This window comes from Anolis sagrei, chromosome 3 (genome assembly GCF_037176765.1).
Source record: "Anolis sagrei isolate rAnoSag1 chromosome 3, rAnoSag1.mat, whole genome shotgun sequence".
NCBI classification, from domain to species: Eukaryota; Metazoa; Chordata; class Lepidosauria; order Squamata; family Dactyloidae; genus Anolis; species Anolis sagrei.
The window spans coordinates 229,223,701-229,240,556 of NC_090023.1; the positions used below are offsets into that span (position 1 = coordinate 229,223,701).

Genomic DNA, 16,856 nt, shown 5'->3' on the forward strand with positions numbered 1-16,856 from the left:
GAAACAAAAAAAGTATCATTAACAGTCCAACATGATAGCTGCAACCTTGACTGCCAGGACTTGTCTAGGATGCAAAGCTATTGTTATTATTTTTGTTATTAATAATTCATTTATATCTTGCCTTTTCCCCAAAATCAGCACTCAAGATTCATTACGAAAATGAATATACAGATAAAACATACAAAAGACAGAAGTGAAAATTGACAAAAAGTTATGGTTGAAATCAGAGTTTGGGATTACCACATTAATACATTTGCCAAGGCACTACTCAACCATGTTCTTCTAGTCATTTCCTCATACTCATTAGATTTCCCAGTTAATGCTGAAGTTTAAAAATATGTTTCTATGAACTGTGTTGTTATTATTCATTAGGGTGGGTCTCTCTTCCTCTATCATATTCAAAATAACAGTGAGAACTGCTGTTTCACTATAAGAAATGTTATAATAGTGAGGGGGAAAGGGGAGAGACAAAACTATCTGGATTTGAAAAACAAAAATGGAGTCTTAGAATGGAATGGAAATGGCACGGGGTGAGTGATGTCTTTGCTTAGTAGGAGACCAATCTTCTGCAGCAGGTAGAACATCTGGAATTTCATCACCCCTCCCCTTTTTGGTCTATGTCTGAAATTTTTCTACATTCCAATTATTTTAGTAACTTCTTCTCTAGGTTGTTGTGAGTTTTCCGGGCTATATGTCCGTGTTCCAGAAGCATTCTCTCCTGACGTTTTGCCCACATTTACGGCAGGCATCCTCTGAGGCAAGTGAGGTTTATATATCTGTGGAATTATTTTAGTAACTTCTTCGCTTAGTTGTTGTGAGTTTTCCAGACTGTATTGCTGTGTTCCAGAATATTTTGCCCACCTCTATGACAGGCATCCTCAGAGACAAGTGAGGTTTATATATCTGTCCAGGGTGGGAGAAAGAACTCTTGTCTGTTGGAGGAGGTGTGAAAGTTGCAATTGGCAACCTTGATTAGCATTGAATTGCCTCGCAGCTTCAAAGCCTGGGCTGCTTCTTGCCTGGAGGAATCCTTTGTTGGAAGCTGTTAACCGGCCCTGATTGTTTCCTGTCTGGAATTCCCCTGTTTTTTTAATGTTGTTCTTTATTTACTGTCCTGATTTTAAAGTTTTGCAATACTTGTCGAACAGACAAGAGTTCTTTCTCCCACCCTAGACAGATATATAAACCTCACTAGTTTCCAACATACTTCATAACCTCTGAGGAGGCCTGTCATAGATGTGGGCAAAATGTCAGGAGAGAATGGAACATAGCCATACAGCCTGGAAAATTCACAACAACTCAATGATTCTGGCCATGAAAGCCTATGACAACACAACTTCTTATCTACTCTTTATATCCTAGGCTAGCTTCCATTTTATATTATTTTTTTGACAACAATGTTATACAATCCAATTTAGAATGAACGACAATGTTCCCTTTGTAAATCTGATTATACGGTAGTATGTACCTGGATAATTTAGCAAAGGGTTCTCTTCAAACCCACTCCATGTCTCTTCCTCTCTTGGCTCATCTTTATCCATTCTATTTTACCTCCTCCTCTGCACATCCACTTTCATTATAAAGTTAATGTCAGATGAGTCCAAAGAAAAGTGAGATTGTTAGATACCTCATCATTAAAATGGCAGATGCTAAGTACATATAGGGTTTTTGGAGTCCCTAGATTCTATTTGCAAAATCTGAACACTGCTATTAAACTCTGCAAGCTGCATGTCTTGAAAGGGAATTGGGAAAACAGATAAGGTTGTGATTTGGTTGTGTTCTGCATATGCACAGAGCTTCTTTAAAAAGTCAGATAATGAACTCTCCACTCTTGATTCACTAATTAATCTTTGCAGCTATCCACTTATTGAAGAATCTATGGAAAATCGCTAACTTGTAACCCAAATATATTACTCCTTATTAATTTTTCACAAACTAGGCATTAGACAAATGAGTGCTGTATATAGACTGATGGGGGGGGGGGGGGAAGAAAAGAGAGCACATGAGTGACAACCGAGGTTGTAAGATGTGATTTCATGATTTGGAGCAGTAACTTCAACTTGACAGTTTCCAGATGTGTTGGAACTGTTGCCATTCTCAGGTGACAGCTGTATTATGGGATTTGCATCCATGTAGAATAAAATTCTAGGTTGGAGGAAGGCAGTTTAAAACTGGCTTTCTGAAGGAGGCAGTAACAAACTGTATCTCCATGAGATCAATGATAACAACTGCTACTTCATTCTTAGTAAATACCTTCCTAACAGCTATTAGGAATTGTGGGAGTTGAAGTCCAAAACACCTGGAGGGCCAAAGTTTGCCCATACCTGCTCTGTGGCCACATTAACTTTTAAAAAATGAGTTAGTTAATGACAGGACAAATAATAATTTCAGTTATTAATACTTACAGCAGTGAATTAATTTCCTGTTTCTAATGGTTAAAATTACTAGATTCGTGTTCAAATTTAATATCCTATGTTTCAGTTAAAATGCAGTTAAACTACCCATAAAATTAAAACTTTTAAACAAATCCATTAAAAAGATATCACATAACAGTCAATAAAACAGTATACGATTAAAAGCCTTTGCAATCAGTTCCTTCATGCCTGGAGGAACAAAATATTTTCACTTGCTGGTGAAAAGAGTGCTGATTTTCAGTGGATCTGTGACTGCTAGGTGTTTGAATCTCCTGCACAGCCATGGAAACCCATTGGGTGGCCTTGGGCAAGTCACATTCTTAGGCCCCTTCTACTTTGTCCTTCTATCTCACGATCTGATCCCAGGTTATCTGCTTTGAACTGGATTATATGAGTCTCCACTGCCATATAATTTGGGATAAGCAGATAATCTGGGATCAGATCTTGGAATATAGGCCACATCTACACTGTCACATAAAATTATCTGCTTTGAATTGGATTATAGGCAATATATACTCAGATCATATGGATTATCTATTTTGATAATCTGAATTATATGTCAGTTTCCAGCCATAAGAACACTGTAGAAGGGGCCTCAGGCGAAAGCAATGGTACACACACCCAACTGATCATATAAATATTCCAAGAAAATCCTGTGACAAGTTTTCCTTAGGTTTGCTATAAATCAGGAACAACTTGGAAGCACTCAACAACTCATATAGATTGTTTCACAGTAAGAGACAGTGTAACTAAAACATGTATCACTGTGGTGAGATTACACCTTGCCAGCAATGAGTGCACCAGCTCACTACTAGCTTCAGCTGTGAAAAGTCACCACTGGCAGATTAAGGGATGAACCCAGAAGAATGCCCAGCTGTTAGCAAGTGTCTTCAGGGAAAGATGATCCCATCTAGCACAATGAATCCATCTTCCATTATCTGACTTTCAAATGACCAGAACCACATCTTATTTAGCTTGATTAAGCTTTAATTTCATCACTTCTATTATTGCCAATGACATATATCAGTTCAAAATATAAATAACTTCCTTTCAATTAAGTACAAAGAAGAAATAGAGTTGGGCATCATCAGTATACTGGTGACAACTGCCCCAAATTTGGTGAGAATTATATCCTCGTGATAATATATCAGATCCATCTGTGCATTTGGTTACAACACCATGAAGGGGGGCCTCAAATAATGACCATAAGATAGTGCCTTATCACAATGGGGCTGCACTGGATAAGTACTGATTTCAGTTCACCTGAAGTACGAATCAACATCAAATTAATGCACTTTTAATGCCATTTTCCCCACACTGAACTCCACAAATAATAATAATAAACTTTATTTGTATGCTGCTCTATCTCCCCAAAGGGACTCAGAGTGGTTTCCAACATGTACGGCAACATTCAATCGCCGGAAAGAAACCATACAGACAATTTCATCAAAATAACACATTTGTCAATATAACACTACCCAAAAACTTAATAGACAAAATAACAACTAAAAACACAATAAAATATAAAAATATCTGCTAAAACATATTAAAGCTAAAAATATTTTTAAAACCTATTTCATTGTAACCCCATGATTGGAGATTCAACAAAACCAATGACCAAGGTTACCAAGTGAACATGGGTCAACTATAAAAAGGTTGGGCATGGGATGGTGCAAATAGCAAATAAAGACATTTACCTTTTCCTATAAGGACACCTATTTTAGAATCCAATTTTTCCCCTGGGTCACAGCTTCTTGTAATTAGTTGAAGAACAGGAAGAAATGGTCTAACATCACAAAGCCTCCGGGTCTCATCCTCCAGTTCCTCGCGTACTGCTGTTTGGTTCACACAGGAAAACATATAGGAGTCGATCTCCATAAGAAGATGAAACAGAGGGTAGCTGTGTGCTTGCTTCCATAACAGCTGCAAATAAGCACAAGGGGCTGAAACTACAGTAACAATGTTTTGTTCATAAACCCCTCCCCAAATAAAATCTCTGTCATCCTAAAGCACATCACTAGGTAGGTCCTTTGGTAACAACCTTTCAATATCTTCCTCCAGCATCACAAAAAGCCATGCTAAAATGAGTCACAGCTGATTTAATCTTCCAGACAAAACTGGCAGGGCATCCATCTAATATAAATTAAACATAAATTGTGGCAAAGAACAGTGGGTTTAAAGAAAAGGTAGTTCCTTCTTGTGGTAAAAACCATTCTAGTACAACCTGTTATGACTTTAGGAGCACACTTGTCAGCCTTTTATTTATATTCCAATAAATATTTTGAAGACAAATCTCACTTCCTTGGTTCCATATTCTTTTGGAAGGCTTGTTTGGCAAGGCTGGCACAGGGCTTTTGCCATTGAGTTACTGAAAAGGACATTCATTCCATGCTAGGTACAGAACCTGATGTTTGTGAGAAATTATGTGGGTATTTGCCAATGATCAAGCAGTAGCTGGCCTTTCAGCAAAAGACAATTATCTTTTATGATTACAAATAAAAAGGTTTATAGGTTTTTTTTCCACAACTACAGGAATAGAAAACAGTTGACATAGCAGGTGCTTTCCTGTTGTTCCCAAATGGTCCAACAACAGTAATTTCATCAGTATTTTCTGATAGGAACCATCTGTTCCAATAAACTGTCTACTATAATGCTCCTCTGTTATGAGCAAAACAGGAAAGAGAATAAATTATGAGCATACTTCCATGAAAAATACATGTGCCAAAATTCTACAGGAACCTTCCCTTAAACAAATACTCTGATATTATGATTCTAACATGAAATTAAGGGCCTTTCCAGACAGGCCCTATATCCCAGGATCTGATCCCAGGTTTTCTGTTTATCCTAGGTTATCTGGTAGTGTAGACTCATATAATCTAGTTTAAAGCAGAAAACCTAGGATCACACCCTGGGCCATAGGGCCTGTTTGGAAGGTCTCTCAGCTACAAACAATATAAAACACTGAATATGTAGAAAAAGCAAACATTTTAATGAAGTCAGTTACAGATAATCTACTCTTACCTGTTTGATATGACAAATAGTGGCATCACGAGGGACATCTAAACTGATGTAAATTCCAGTGGGAAGCAGGCAATCCACAGATATTGAGCTATCCGCTGCTATCTGTGAATCTACTGCCCAGATGTCCAGGGTATCTGCCATGGCAGGAGGCATCATAGATTTTAAATATCATAACCACATTGTTCTAGGAGGAAAAGAAATCATTTTACAATTTGTCAGATTTGCTTCCACTCATCAGAATCGAACACAACATACATTTGTAGTATTTGAAAAGGTAAGGCATGATTTGTTGTCAAAAGTTTTCATGGCCAGAATCACTAGGTTGTTTTGAGTTTTTTGGGCTGTATGTTACTGGAACATGACCATACAGCCCGAAAAACCACAGCAATCTAACTTACTCACTTGCTTCTGACTGGCTTGTCCACTTACACCAGTGGTTCTCAACCTGTGGGTCCCCAGGTGTTTTGGCCTACAACTCCCAGAAATCCCAGTGAGTTTACCAGCTGTTAGAATTTCTGGGAGTTGAAGGCCAATCTGGGGACCCACAGGTTGAGAACCACTGACTTACACAAACAACTAATTCAATGGGAAAAGGTAAACTGAATCCTGAGAAAATATAGACTCTGCAAATTGGTGGTTTCTCAATTCAGGAAATGGGTAAATGCCCCATCCCAGATGGAAAGTGAGGTACATAGCTGGTAGTACACCCACATCCATCTCTGTTACTGAAGGCAAAGGTGGAATTCATGGAATTCATTCCATCTACAGTAGAGTTTCTCAAACTGTGCAACTCCAGATGTTTTGGACTTCAGCTCCCACAATTCCTAGCAGCTGGTAAACTGGCTGGAATTTTTGGAGCTGAAGTCCAAAACATCTGAAGGAGCACAGTTTAAGAAACTCAGAATTACAGCCTTTTCCAAATAGAGATGATCTAGGTGGGTAAGTTCATGAACTGCCTGACTGAACTACTGGAATTTGTTTTTTCAAGGGACTACCCTTGCAGATGATGCAGAAGCTACTATTAGTGCAAAAAACTAACATGAATGCCATAAAGAAACTATATAAAATGTATAGGAGCTGCACTTAAAGTTCTGTAAACAGCTTAGGAGCTTCATACATGAGCAAGTGCATCTTCTTATATTTGTTTGCCACAAAACAGATGTTTGCTGGAGGATGGTACCCTTGGAGACCTTATTGGTGCTGGCATTGGCTTCATTCCAGAATCAATTTAAAGTGTAGTTTTTTAGTAGTGCCTTTGGCATAGAACTTGTTTCCTCCAAAATGCACATGATCATAGCTTTCAATTGTTTTCAACTTGTAACTCTTAACTTTTAAAATCTGACCTATTTTTAGTCTGGTTAAATTATATTTATTATTTTAAATGTTACTATTTCAAAAAACATTTAAATTAATTTTATTTGGACACCATCTTGATATTCATAGATATAGAGTGGACCTAAGCATAAATAAATAAATAGGATCATGAATCAGGATGGCATTCTCTAAAAAGTACATATTCATAAAAAAGGAGGATGCTGGACCGGTTTACAAATCCTAGCTTGTTTGAGAGTGGTAAACCAGAATCTTAAGTTCCATAATATTTCTGGTTTCTTAGCCACACATGGGATTAGCCAAAGAAATGAACAGAAGATATGAACCAGCACACAGTTTATTCATCATAAAACAGAATATACTGGAATTATATACTAGAAATAGATTGACATTCTATGTCAATCTAACCATTAGCAATGAACTCCCACACAACTAAAATTCATTAACAGGGATTGCCTATGCATACAGACATTCTAATCAAGATATTGAGGAAGTATGAAATAAACAAGGAAACTGCTGGAAATGAGCAAAAGACTGAAGGAGGGTATTTTCCGTATTTTGAAAACATTCATTGTAGTAGGAGTTTTGAAATACAAAATGCCAGATTTACTTACTTACTTACTTAGGCGATCCCTCGTTGGACGAGTAAGATGGTCTTCCATTATGGATTTCCTTGTGGGTCCGTATGTGGCTGTGGAGCCCTATTCTTGCTCTGCATCTTCTTCCGCAGTGAGGGCATTGGTTTCCAGGTGGAAGGCGGTCCCGGTTGGGGTTGGCTTGACGCGCCTTCCTCCTGGCACGTTTCACTCTTTCACCCTCCACTCGTGCCTCCTCAAATTCTGCAGCACTGCTGGTCACAGCTGTCCTCCAGCTGGAGCGCTCAAGGGCCAGGGCTTCCCAGTTCTCAGTGTCTATGCCAGAGTTTTTAAGGTTGGCTTTGAGCCCATCTTTAAATCTCTTTTCCTGTCCACCAACGTTCCGTTTTCTGTTCTTAAGTTCGGAGTAGAGCAACTGCTTTGGGAGACGGTGGTCAGGCATCCGGACAACATGGCCGGCCCAGCGGAGTTGATGTTGGAGGACCATCGCTTCAATGCTGGTGGTCTTTGCTTCTTCCAGCACACTGACGTTTGTCCGCTTGTATTCCCAGGAGATTTGCAGGATTTTCCGGAGGCAGCGCTGATGGAATCGTTCCAGGAGTTGCATGTGACATCTGTAGACAGTCCACGTCTCACAGGCATAGAGCAGGGTTGGGAGGACAATAGCTTTATAGACAAGCACCTTGGTCTCCCTACGGATGTCCCGGTCCTCAAACACTCTCTGCTTCATTCTGGAAAATGCTGCACTTGCAGAGCTCAGGCGGTGTTGTATTTCGGCGTCAATGTTGACTTTGGTGGAGAGGTGGCTGCCAAGGTAGCGGAAATGATCAACATTTTCTAATGTTACACCATTAAGCTGTATCACTGGCATTGGAGAGGGGTTGGCTGGTGCCTGCTGGAAAAGCACCTTGTTTTTTTCAATGTTCAATGACAGGCCGAGCTTCTCGTATGCTTCTGCGAAGGTGTTTAGAGTGGCTTGTAGATCTTCTTCTGAATGCGCACAGACGACATTGTCATCAGCATACTGGAGTTCTATAACAGATGTTGTTGTAACCTTGGTTTTGGCTTTCAGTCTGCTCAGGTTGAATAGCTTGCCATCTATCCGATAGATTATTTCCACTCCGGTGGGAAGCTTCCCATCAACAAGGTGAAGTATCATAGCGATGAAGATGGAGAATAGAGTTGGGGTAATAACACATCCCTGTTTGACACCGGATTCCACTTTAAATGGGTCACTTTGGGAGCCACTGCTGTCCAAGGCTGTTGCCATCATGTCATCATGGAGGAGCCGCAGGATGTTCACAAATTTGCTTGGGCACCCGATTTTGTGGAGGATGTTCCAGAGAGCGCTGCAATTCACTGTGTCGAATGCCTTTGCAAGGTCGATGAATGCCATGTACAGAGGTTGGTTTTGTTCTCTGCATTTTTCTTGGAGCTGTCGTGCAGTGAAGATCATGTCCACGGTTCCTCTGGAGGGGCGGAAGCCGTTCTGGGATTCTGGGAGGGTGTCTTCTGAGAGGGGCAGAAGGCGGTTTGCAAGGATTCTTGCGAGGATTTTCCCAGCGGAGGTTAGAAGGGAGATACCTCGATAGTTTCCGCACTCTGTTCTTTCGCCTTTTTTGAAGAGGGTGATGATGGTGGCGTCCTTGAAATCTGCTGGGATTTTCTCGGTCACCCACACCTTTTCTATGAGCTGGTGGAGTTGGTGTGTCAGCTCAGGTCCTCCCTCTTTAAAGATTTCAGCAGGGATCCCATCTGGTCCACTGGCTTTGTTATTCTTCTGTTGGCTGATGCCATTGCTGACTTCTTCCAAACTGGGCAGTGCTGCAAGCTCATCCCTGGTTTGTTGTTGTGGGATTTGTGAGAGGACCTCTTCGGCCACATTGGAGCTGCGGTTCAGGAGGCTTTGGTAGTGTTCTTTCCAACGTAGTGCAATTGAGTTTTGGTCCTTCAGAAGTTTGGTTCCATCTGATGAGCGTAGAGGCTGTATGCCATGGTTTCTTGGTCCGTAGATTACCTTTGTGGCTTTGAAAAATCCCTGAGCATTATGGGTATCTGCCAGGTGTTGGATTTCTTCGGCCTTCTTTGTCCACCAGATGTTCTTGAGCTCTCTTGTCCTTCTTTGGACCTCAGCTTTTGCACTGGCATAGATCTTTTTCTTAGCAGTACAACCGTGGACATGATCTTCATTGACATTCTATGTCAATCTAACCATTAGCAATGAACTCCCACACAACTAAAATTCATTAACAGGGATTGCCTATGCATACAGACATTCTAATAAAAATATTGAGGAAGTATGAAATAAACAAGGAAACTGCTGGAAATGGGCAAAAGACTGAAGGAGGGTATTTTCCGTATTTTGAAAACATTCATTGTAGTAGGAGTTTTGAAATACAAAATGCCAGAATACCAATACAATATAAAGCAGTGTGGATTTAAGAGTTCTGATTTTTACAGAGACTGCTCTACTGTGGAATTAAACACAAATGGAAGTCTCAAAACCAGAACATTTTACTCTTGGGTTCATTAAAAGATAACAACACTACAGAACTGCATGGCATTAAATAAAAACCAATGAAACTGACAAAAAGTACAGAGGAATGATAATGAGATATTATTACACTCTTTATTTAAACACTTCTATTCTGCCCTTTAGCACAAGACATCAGGACAGCATACAATATAAACAAACTGAAACAAATTAATTACATAAATAACTTAAAAGGTAAAATCATATTAAACATAGCAACAGTTAAATCACTTTGAAACAACTGTTACAACCACTTGTAACAGGAAACTGAAACAATGTGAAACCATGTCACATTGGAAAACAAATTAGTCCCTGAAGGCTCTTGAAAGACATCAGCCTTGACACCTTCAAGTAGAGGGTGTTCCCATTCAAGCAGGTCCTCTCCCATGTCTGCCCCCTTTGAACTCTTTTCTGATAAAGAGGAGGGCTCCCCCTACAGTTCACAATTTTCAGGCAGGCAAATATAAGAAAAGACACTCCTTCATGTATCAAAACCCCAAGCCATTTAGGGCTTTAAATGTCACCACAAGTACCTTCAATTCAGACTAGAAATAAATTTGCAGCCAGTGCAGACCTATTAAGATCAGTTCTAGATGATGCCCATATGATAATCCAGACAACTATCTCATTGCTGCATTTTACATTAGTTATATATTTTGAGTCACTCTAAAGAGCAGCTCATGTATAATGGATTGCAGCAGTCTAATGGGAAGTTACAAGATGGGGGATCAATTGTGGCTGAGGTATCCATGTCCAAGAAAGTCTGTAGCTGATACACCTGGTTGGGCTGTCACCAAGTTTTCCATGCCATGGAGTATATTTTTCCCTCTGTATTGTCACTGATTTGTATTTCAAAATGTTGATTGACTCATTTTGTATTGAAGTAAAAGATACAAAGCTTCTGGGAAAGGGAGAGTATGGCATATTGAAGTGAATGCTAATTGGTGGAATATTTGGGGAGATTTGCATCTTGTTGTTTATTCATTCAGCTGCTTCCAACTCTTCGTGATCTCATGGACCAGCCCACGCCAGAGCTCCCTGTCAGCTGTCACCACCCTCAGCTCCTTCAAGGTTAAGCCGGTCATGTCAAGAATACCATCCATCTTGCCTTTGGTTGGCCCCTCTTCGTTTTTCCTTCCATTTCCCTGAGCATCATTATCTTCTCCAAGCTTTCTTGTCTTCTCATTATGTGGTCAAAGTAATTCACCTTTGTCTCTAATATCCTTCCATCCAGTGAGCAGTTGGGCATTATTTCCTGGAGTATGGACTAGTTTGATCTTCTTGCGGTCCAAGGCACTCTCAGAAGATTTCTCCAACACCATAGTTCAAAAGCATCTATCTTCCTTCACTCAGCCTTCCTTATGGTCCAGCTCTTGCATTCATCAGTTACTACTATAGGGAATACCATTGCTTTAACTATGCAGACCTTTGTTGCCAGCATCATGTCTCTACTCTTAACTAATTTTCCAAATTGGTCATTGCTCTCCTCCCAAGAAGTAAACATCTTCTGATTTCCTGGCTTCAGTCTGTGTCTGCAGTAATCTTCATGCCTAGAAATACAAAGTCTGTCACTGCCTCCATGTTTTCTCCCTCTGTTTGCCAGTTATCCATCAGCCTGGTTGCCATAATCTTGGTGTGTTTTTTTTTAATGTTTCACTGAGGTTTGCTTAGGGATAATATATGACAGTTGGGAGTTCAGTTAGACAAGTTTGAGTTAGACAAGGTTGAAGTTAGACTAGGTTTGGAGTCAGAGAAGTGAGTTTTGATATGATTGGTCTGAATTTGAGAGAAGTGTGAGAGACAGTGTACAGTGTTTCAAAGATGATAATTAATCTGTACCATGCTTACATTCTATAAATAATTATTTTTTTTACATGTACTTTTGGCAACCAGAAATGCTGTCTATCTGAGAGCTTTAAACAGGCGAAGGGTCTGTGAATATAGAGGAGTGGTGTCTATTGAGAAATTTTTTTGCAGTTTAGTAAACTTTTTCCATGTTTTTATGATAGAACCAATTAGGAGATTACATTTATAACCCAGGTACAAATATAATGTTACATAGCATTATTTATGTTATTATATTTCACCTTCTTTCCCTTTCCCTCCCAAATAATACTATGGCCAAATGCTAGTTTTTATAGAAAAACACGTTCGTAAGTAGTGTTATTGACATCAAAACCAGTCCATTAGCTATACAAAACTGGCAAGAAGACATAAACACACATACACACTGCCTTTTTCTGTGTGCTGTTTAAAATTCCTGTCTTGTAACTATTTGCCATAGATGGCTTTTTGGCACCATTTCAGTTGCTGGATGTGTCGGGTTAGTCACACACCAACGCTGCTTTGCGTTATACAGTTTGGCCCATGATTCATTCTCACAACAGTCTCATGGCTGTGACAAGTGCAATTTTCTGTCTAAATATGTGCACCTCCCTAACCTTTATGTTCTTAGCTAGAGGCAGGAACTAGAGGGGTGACTGGGTGCCATTTATGAAAGAATCTAAATGGTTTCATTGATGAACAAAATGCTAAATCAGCTGCTGCTGTGCAGTTGTATTTGCATCTTTCCTACTTGAAATGCTCCACAAATGCTGGCTGGTTTAAGCAGTTTGCTAATTGATCTTCATTTGGGGCCCATCCTCCTCCTGGCAGCTTTCTATGTCTAAGTAGCATGATTTAATAATGAACTGACAGCATAGAAAGCAGTACCCACAAAAAAGGAGGCATGTGTTTAAATGGATTTTTTCTGATTGGTGGGCATGTGCCACTTGCTCACCATGATCCCACTGTTCTCAGAGTTTTTCATATGAGTCAAGTTCAGAGTAAACCACATTGAAAAACCTTGAAAATTTTTAAACCATTCCAAAGATATAATATTGTGAAGTTGAATTATGTATCATCGCATTCCTCCTGGTAATAACTGAACTTAAGACTCAAAAATCTTGACCTCACTCTTGACTATTGGTTTGTACCTAAAGCTATAATGTCCTGTCTTATATTGCTCTTACCCTTACTGCTGCCATATAATCTATGCACTTTATCTACCAGTCCTATCCCCTAAATTGTTGTTGCACCACTCAGTCCACCTGTGATGAGAAATTGAATTTTATTATTGGTTGTTGGTTTTGATACTTGTTTTAATATATTAGTATAATGCTGTTGTTTTGTTTTGTTTTTGACTGTTGTTGTGTATTTTAAATGTTTTAACTTTGTTGATCAGGCTTGGCCCCATGTAAGCCACCCCAGGTCCCTTTGGGGAGATGGAGTCTGGGTACAAAAATAAAGTAGTAGTAGTAGTAGTTGTTGTTGTTGTTATAGGCTTATGTGAAACTCACACTTACTATTATGACATGTTATCACCAGAAAAATGTCATTGCATGAAAGGGGATCCTTCTGGCATCATATTTATAGTAGTAGCTCACTTGTGGAGATTCAGTGATTTTAATTATGGCAATTCTGACATGTAGTCATGTGCCTAAAAGGAACTGCGTCAGCAACTGTTCACATGATGAGCTTGCTGTCTTGGGCCACTTTATGGTCTATGGGACACAGAAGCCTGGCTCTGGCTCCATTACTGTGTGAATTGGGCCTCAAGCTACTGCTAGAACACATCGCCAAACAGTTCATGCTGTTTATATGCTTATCTCCTTTGCTACTCTTCCTCTGCTGTATAAAAAGAAGAGGGAGGTTAAAAAAAGTAATGTGGCAGCACCTTTACAATACTCTGCTTTTTATTTTCACTTGAGTTTTCATGGACCTAAAACTTTAAGTGGTACTAAGGCCTCAGACATAGATATAAAAGTGTAGTTTATATAGTTGTCAGGAGTGGGGTAGAAAGTAGGATTCAGAAAAATGCAAATCATGACCCCTGGCCTAATTTTTCAAAGAGCTGTTTAAGGAGATATACTGGTATGTTGCTGGTATCCCTGGAGTTGCTTTGCTGCTACTTCCCTGGAGTCTTTTATTTAGATCAGTGGTTCCCAATCTGTGGGACCCCAGATGTTTTGGCCTTCAACTCTGAGAAATCCTAACAGCTAGTAAACTGGCTGGGGTTTCTGGGAGTTGTAGCCCCAAACACCTGGGGACCCACAAGCTGAAAATCAGTGATTTAGAAGAAAATTAAACACCATCAAGATACCTATGAGGGTACTTCTATTCTATAAAAACTAACATTTGACCATAGTATTATTTGGGAGGGAAAGGGAAAGAAGGTGAAATATAATAACATGTTATTATATTTACTCTGTCACATACAGTTATCTTGTAATATGTGATTGCCAGCATGACTGCATGGGGCGCCCTCTTACTTCCCGCGAAGGTGGTGCCTATTGGTCTACTCACATTGCATGCTTTTGAATTGCTAGGTTGGCAGAAGCTAGGACTGACAGTCGAGAGCTCACCCCGACTTGCAGCTTCAAACTGTTGACCATCCGGTCTGCAGCCTTTCCTGCAGCTAGCACCTTAAACCACTGTGCTACCGCGGTTGAAGCTGCTAGCTATCTTTTTCCTAAAATAATTATGCTCTTTTAGGGTATTGAACTTGGTAATATTTGTCCCCTTCCAGTTCTACAGTTAAAAAATACATGGAATTTGTTTCCAAAAAGTACTAAATCCAGGAAAAAATATTGAAAAATGAGTTATAGGTGGTAGCACACTGTTGGCTAGGAGAATATTACTAACAGATCAAAACTATCAAAATGTATCAAATCACTTTGGTACTGGTCTTTGAAAATTCCATTTTACAACCAAAGATTGCATATTCTCAGTATGTTTTCTTAAATTTCTGTAGAAAATTTTCAGATAGATATGGTACCTTTTGAAAACAAGCTCCACATGTGTATCTGCATATCGAATAAACCTCACAAATACAGTGGGACTTACATCTAACTAGCAGTGACTGGATTAAGTTGTTTATATATCTAATCAAAGGTTAGAGCTGCTTAGTTCAACAGGGCCATAAATGCCTTGGGTTTACAGGAAAGCATTAGGAGCTTGAACCTAGAATAAACATATCCTTTCTTGCTCTGAAGAAAAGTATCAATAATTGAATGCAAAATGGCTGAAGGCTGAATGAAGGGTTCTGTCTTGGCTGCTGTCTGCTTAAGTGATCTTCAGTTTGCTTCCAAATGATCCTATTAAGAGTAGGCAATGCATGGCACACTCTGTACTGAACACAACTCCTCATTTATTCTAAGGATACCATAAACTCAATGTGAGTGACAGCTCTGAGGATGGTGTTCCGCCTTTTGGGTCAGCATCTCTTGCATTGGCTAAAATCTATGATCATGTTACTGTAATGCCGTTATTATACCAATACAACATCAGTGACTGTGAGATTCTTGGAATCATAACCTCTTTCCTTAAAAACAACATTTCCAAGCTCTGGATTTTAAATAGGGAAGACTAGATTAGTCTACGTTTGGTCTGTTTCAGTTTTCCTGTGGACATTCAAAATCCATTCTGTACTGTTTCTCCATCACAGATGAACATTTTAATTGAAATTCCCTTGCAAAATGTGTTTTAGATATAGTTTCTTAAAATACAAATTTTGAAACAGCACAGAATTAGGAGTTGTACAATCTGAAGGGTAACTGAAAAAGCGGATGTGTGCTTTTCTTTAGGAACACTAGATCATCCTAATTCATTTCAGAAACTGGTGCAGACTGGTGGAAAACTTAAGTACATAAAACTCACATTAATTCAAAAGCTCATGCACTGAATTATAAAACCATTCTTATTATTCCTGTCCCTTTGACCATTGTGACAACACAGCTACCTGATTTCAATCAGGAATTCAGACAATGGCTGTGTTTGTATGTCACACAAAACCATAAATTAGTGTGACGTGAATGCACAAGAACAAGCTGCCTTATGCTTTGTTCACATGGAAAGGAGTATGCAGAGTAGAGGAGAAAAACACTATATTCTGTCACTTTTTTGTTTATGAAAGTGCTCTTTAGTCCCTTTTTGGATCCACAACCTTAACACAGTGGCCAACAACAAAGTTACCAGCTTCCCCCAAGCCATGCTTGGTGTCAGTACTGTAACTGGCCTGGTACAAAACTGCTTAAGGAAACTAAAACAAAACAAGATCAGAAAGAGAGGTGGCCTTCCCTTCTTACTGTTCCCCTTCATTTGGGAGGAACACTTTACTGGCAGGATAGGGACCAGAGCTCTATAAGTACTGCATGCACACAGGATAACCTAGGTTCCAGAAGAGATTAATACATATACCATTTCACTTAGGTTTTGATCATAATTTACCAATTTGAATGTTGGAGAATACCATATTTCTGGGAATGAATGAAAAAAGAAAACAGGCATTATTGGTCAGAATTTACTAACGCTGGATATCTGCATGCGGGAGACAGTAAAATGGGCAGACATGACATTTGCTAGGTTCAAGTTCTTACAGCTAATAGCATCAGACAGTAGATATTTCTCTGATTAGGACCTTGGAGAACCCACTGTTAGTCATAGTAGACAATATTGGGATTTTAGGGCCATGACCTTCCTCATGAAATTTCCAAATGCTGATACACTCATCATGGCACTGTTTCTGTTGTTTGTGCCTTTTTGAAATGACACACAGTTCAAATTCATAGTCTCCTGCAGATAATTTTGGATGTTTCCCATATATTCAAGCATTCTGCTGGAAGGTCCATCCTAAATTACATATCCCTTCTGTGCTACTTCGCTTTGCTGGCAATGGTGGGTGTCTCATCCTGAAAAGTTTTGTGTAAGCCAACACTCATTTAATAGATGATATGCACATTCTTGATGGATGAAATAAAAATAACTCACTATTCAATGTGTCAATAACTTTAAATAGTTTTTTTGTGCAACTTTTTGGGGAATGAAATGTAAATTCCACAATAAATTGTGTTTCAGTTCCTAAGCTGTTTAAAGCAGCTGGTTATAGAAAACTTAATTGTTTGATGCCTTAGTCTTCTTACA

At 39.3% G+C, this 16,856-nt stretch overlaps 1 protein-coding gene across 5 annotated transcripts in view; it reads right to left on the reverse strand.

The window, feature by feature from the left end:
* PIK3CB (phosphatidylinositol-4,5-bisphosphate 3-kinase catalytic subunit beta) overlaps positions 1-16,856 on the reverse strand; it is a 102,125-nt gene that overhangs the window by 51,064 nt on the left and 34,205 nt on the right. For all 5 annotated transcript variants that reach the window (XM_067465954.1, XM_067465955.1, XM_067465953.1 and 2 more), the window contains 2 exons: positions 5,436-5,619; positions 4,112-4,337 (listed from right to left, as the gene is read on the reverse strand). In XM_067465954.1, coding sequence (XP_067322055.1) covers positions 4,112-4,337; positions 5,436-5,591 — 382 coding nt within the window. In that variant the 5' untranslated portion in view covers positions 5,592-5,619. The remainder of the gene's footprint in view (positions 1-4,111; positions 4,338-5,435; positions 5,620-16,856) is intronic.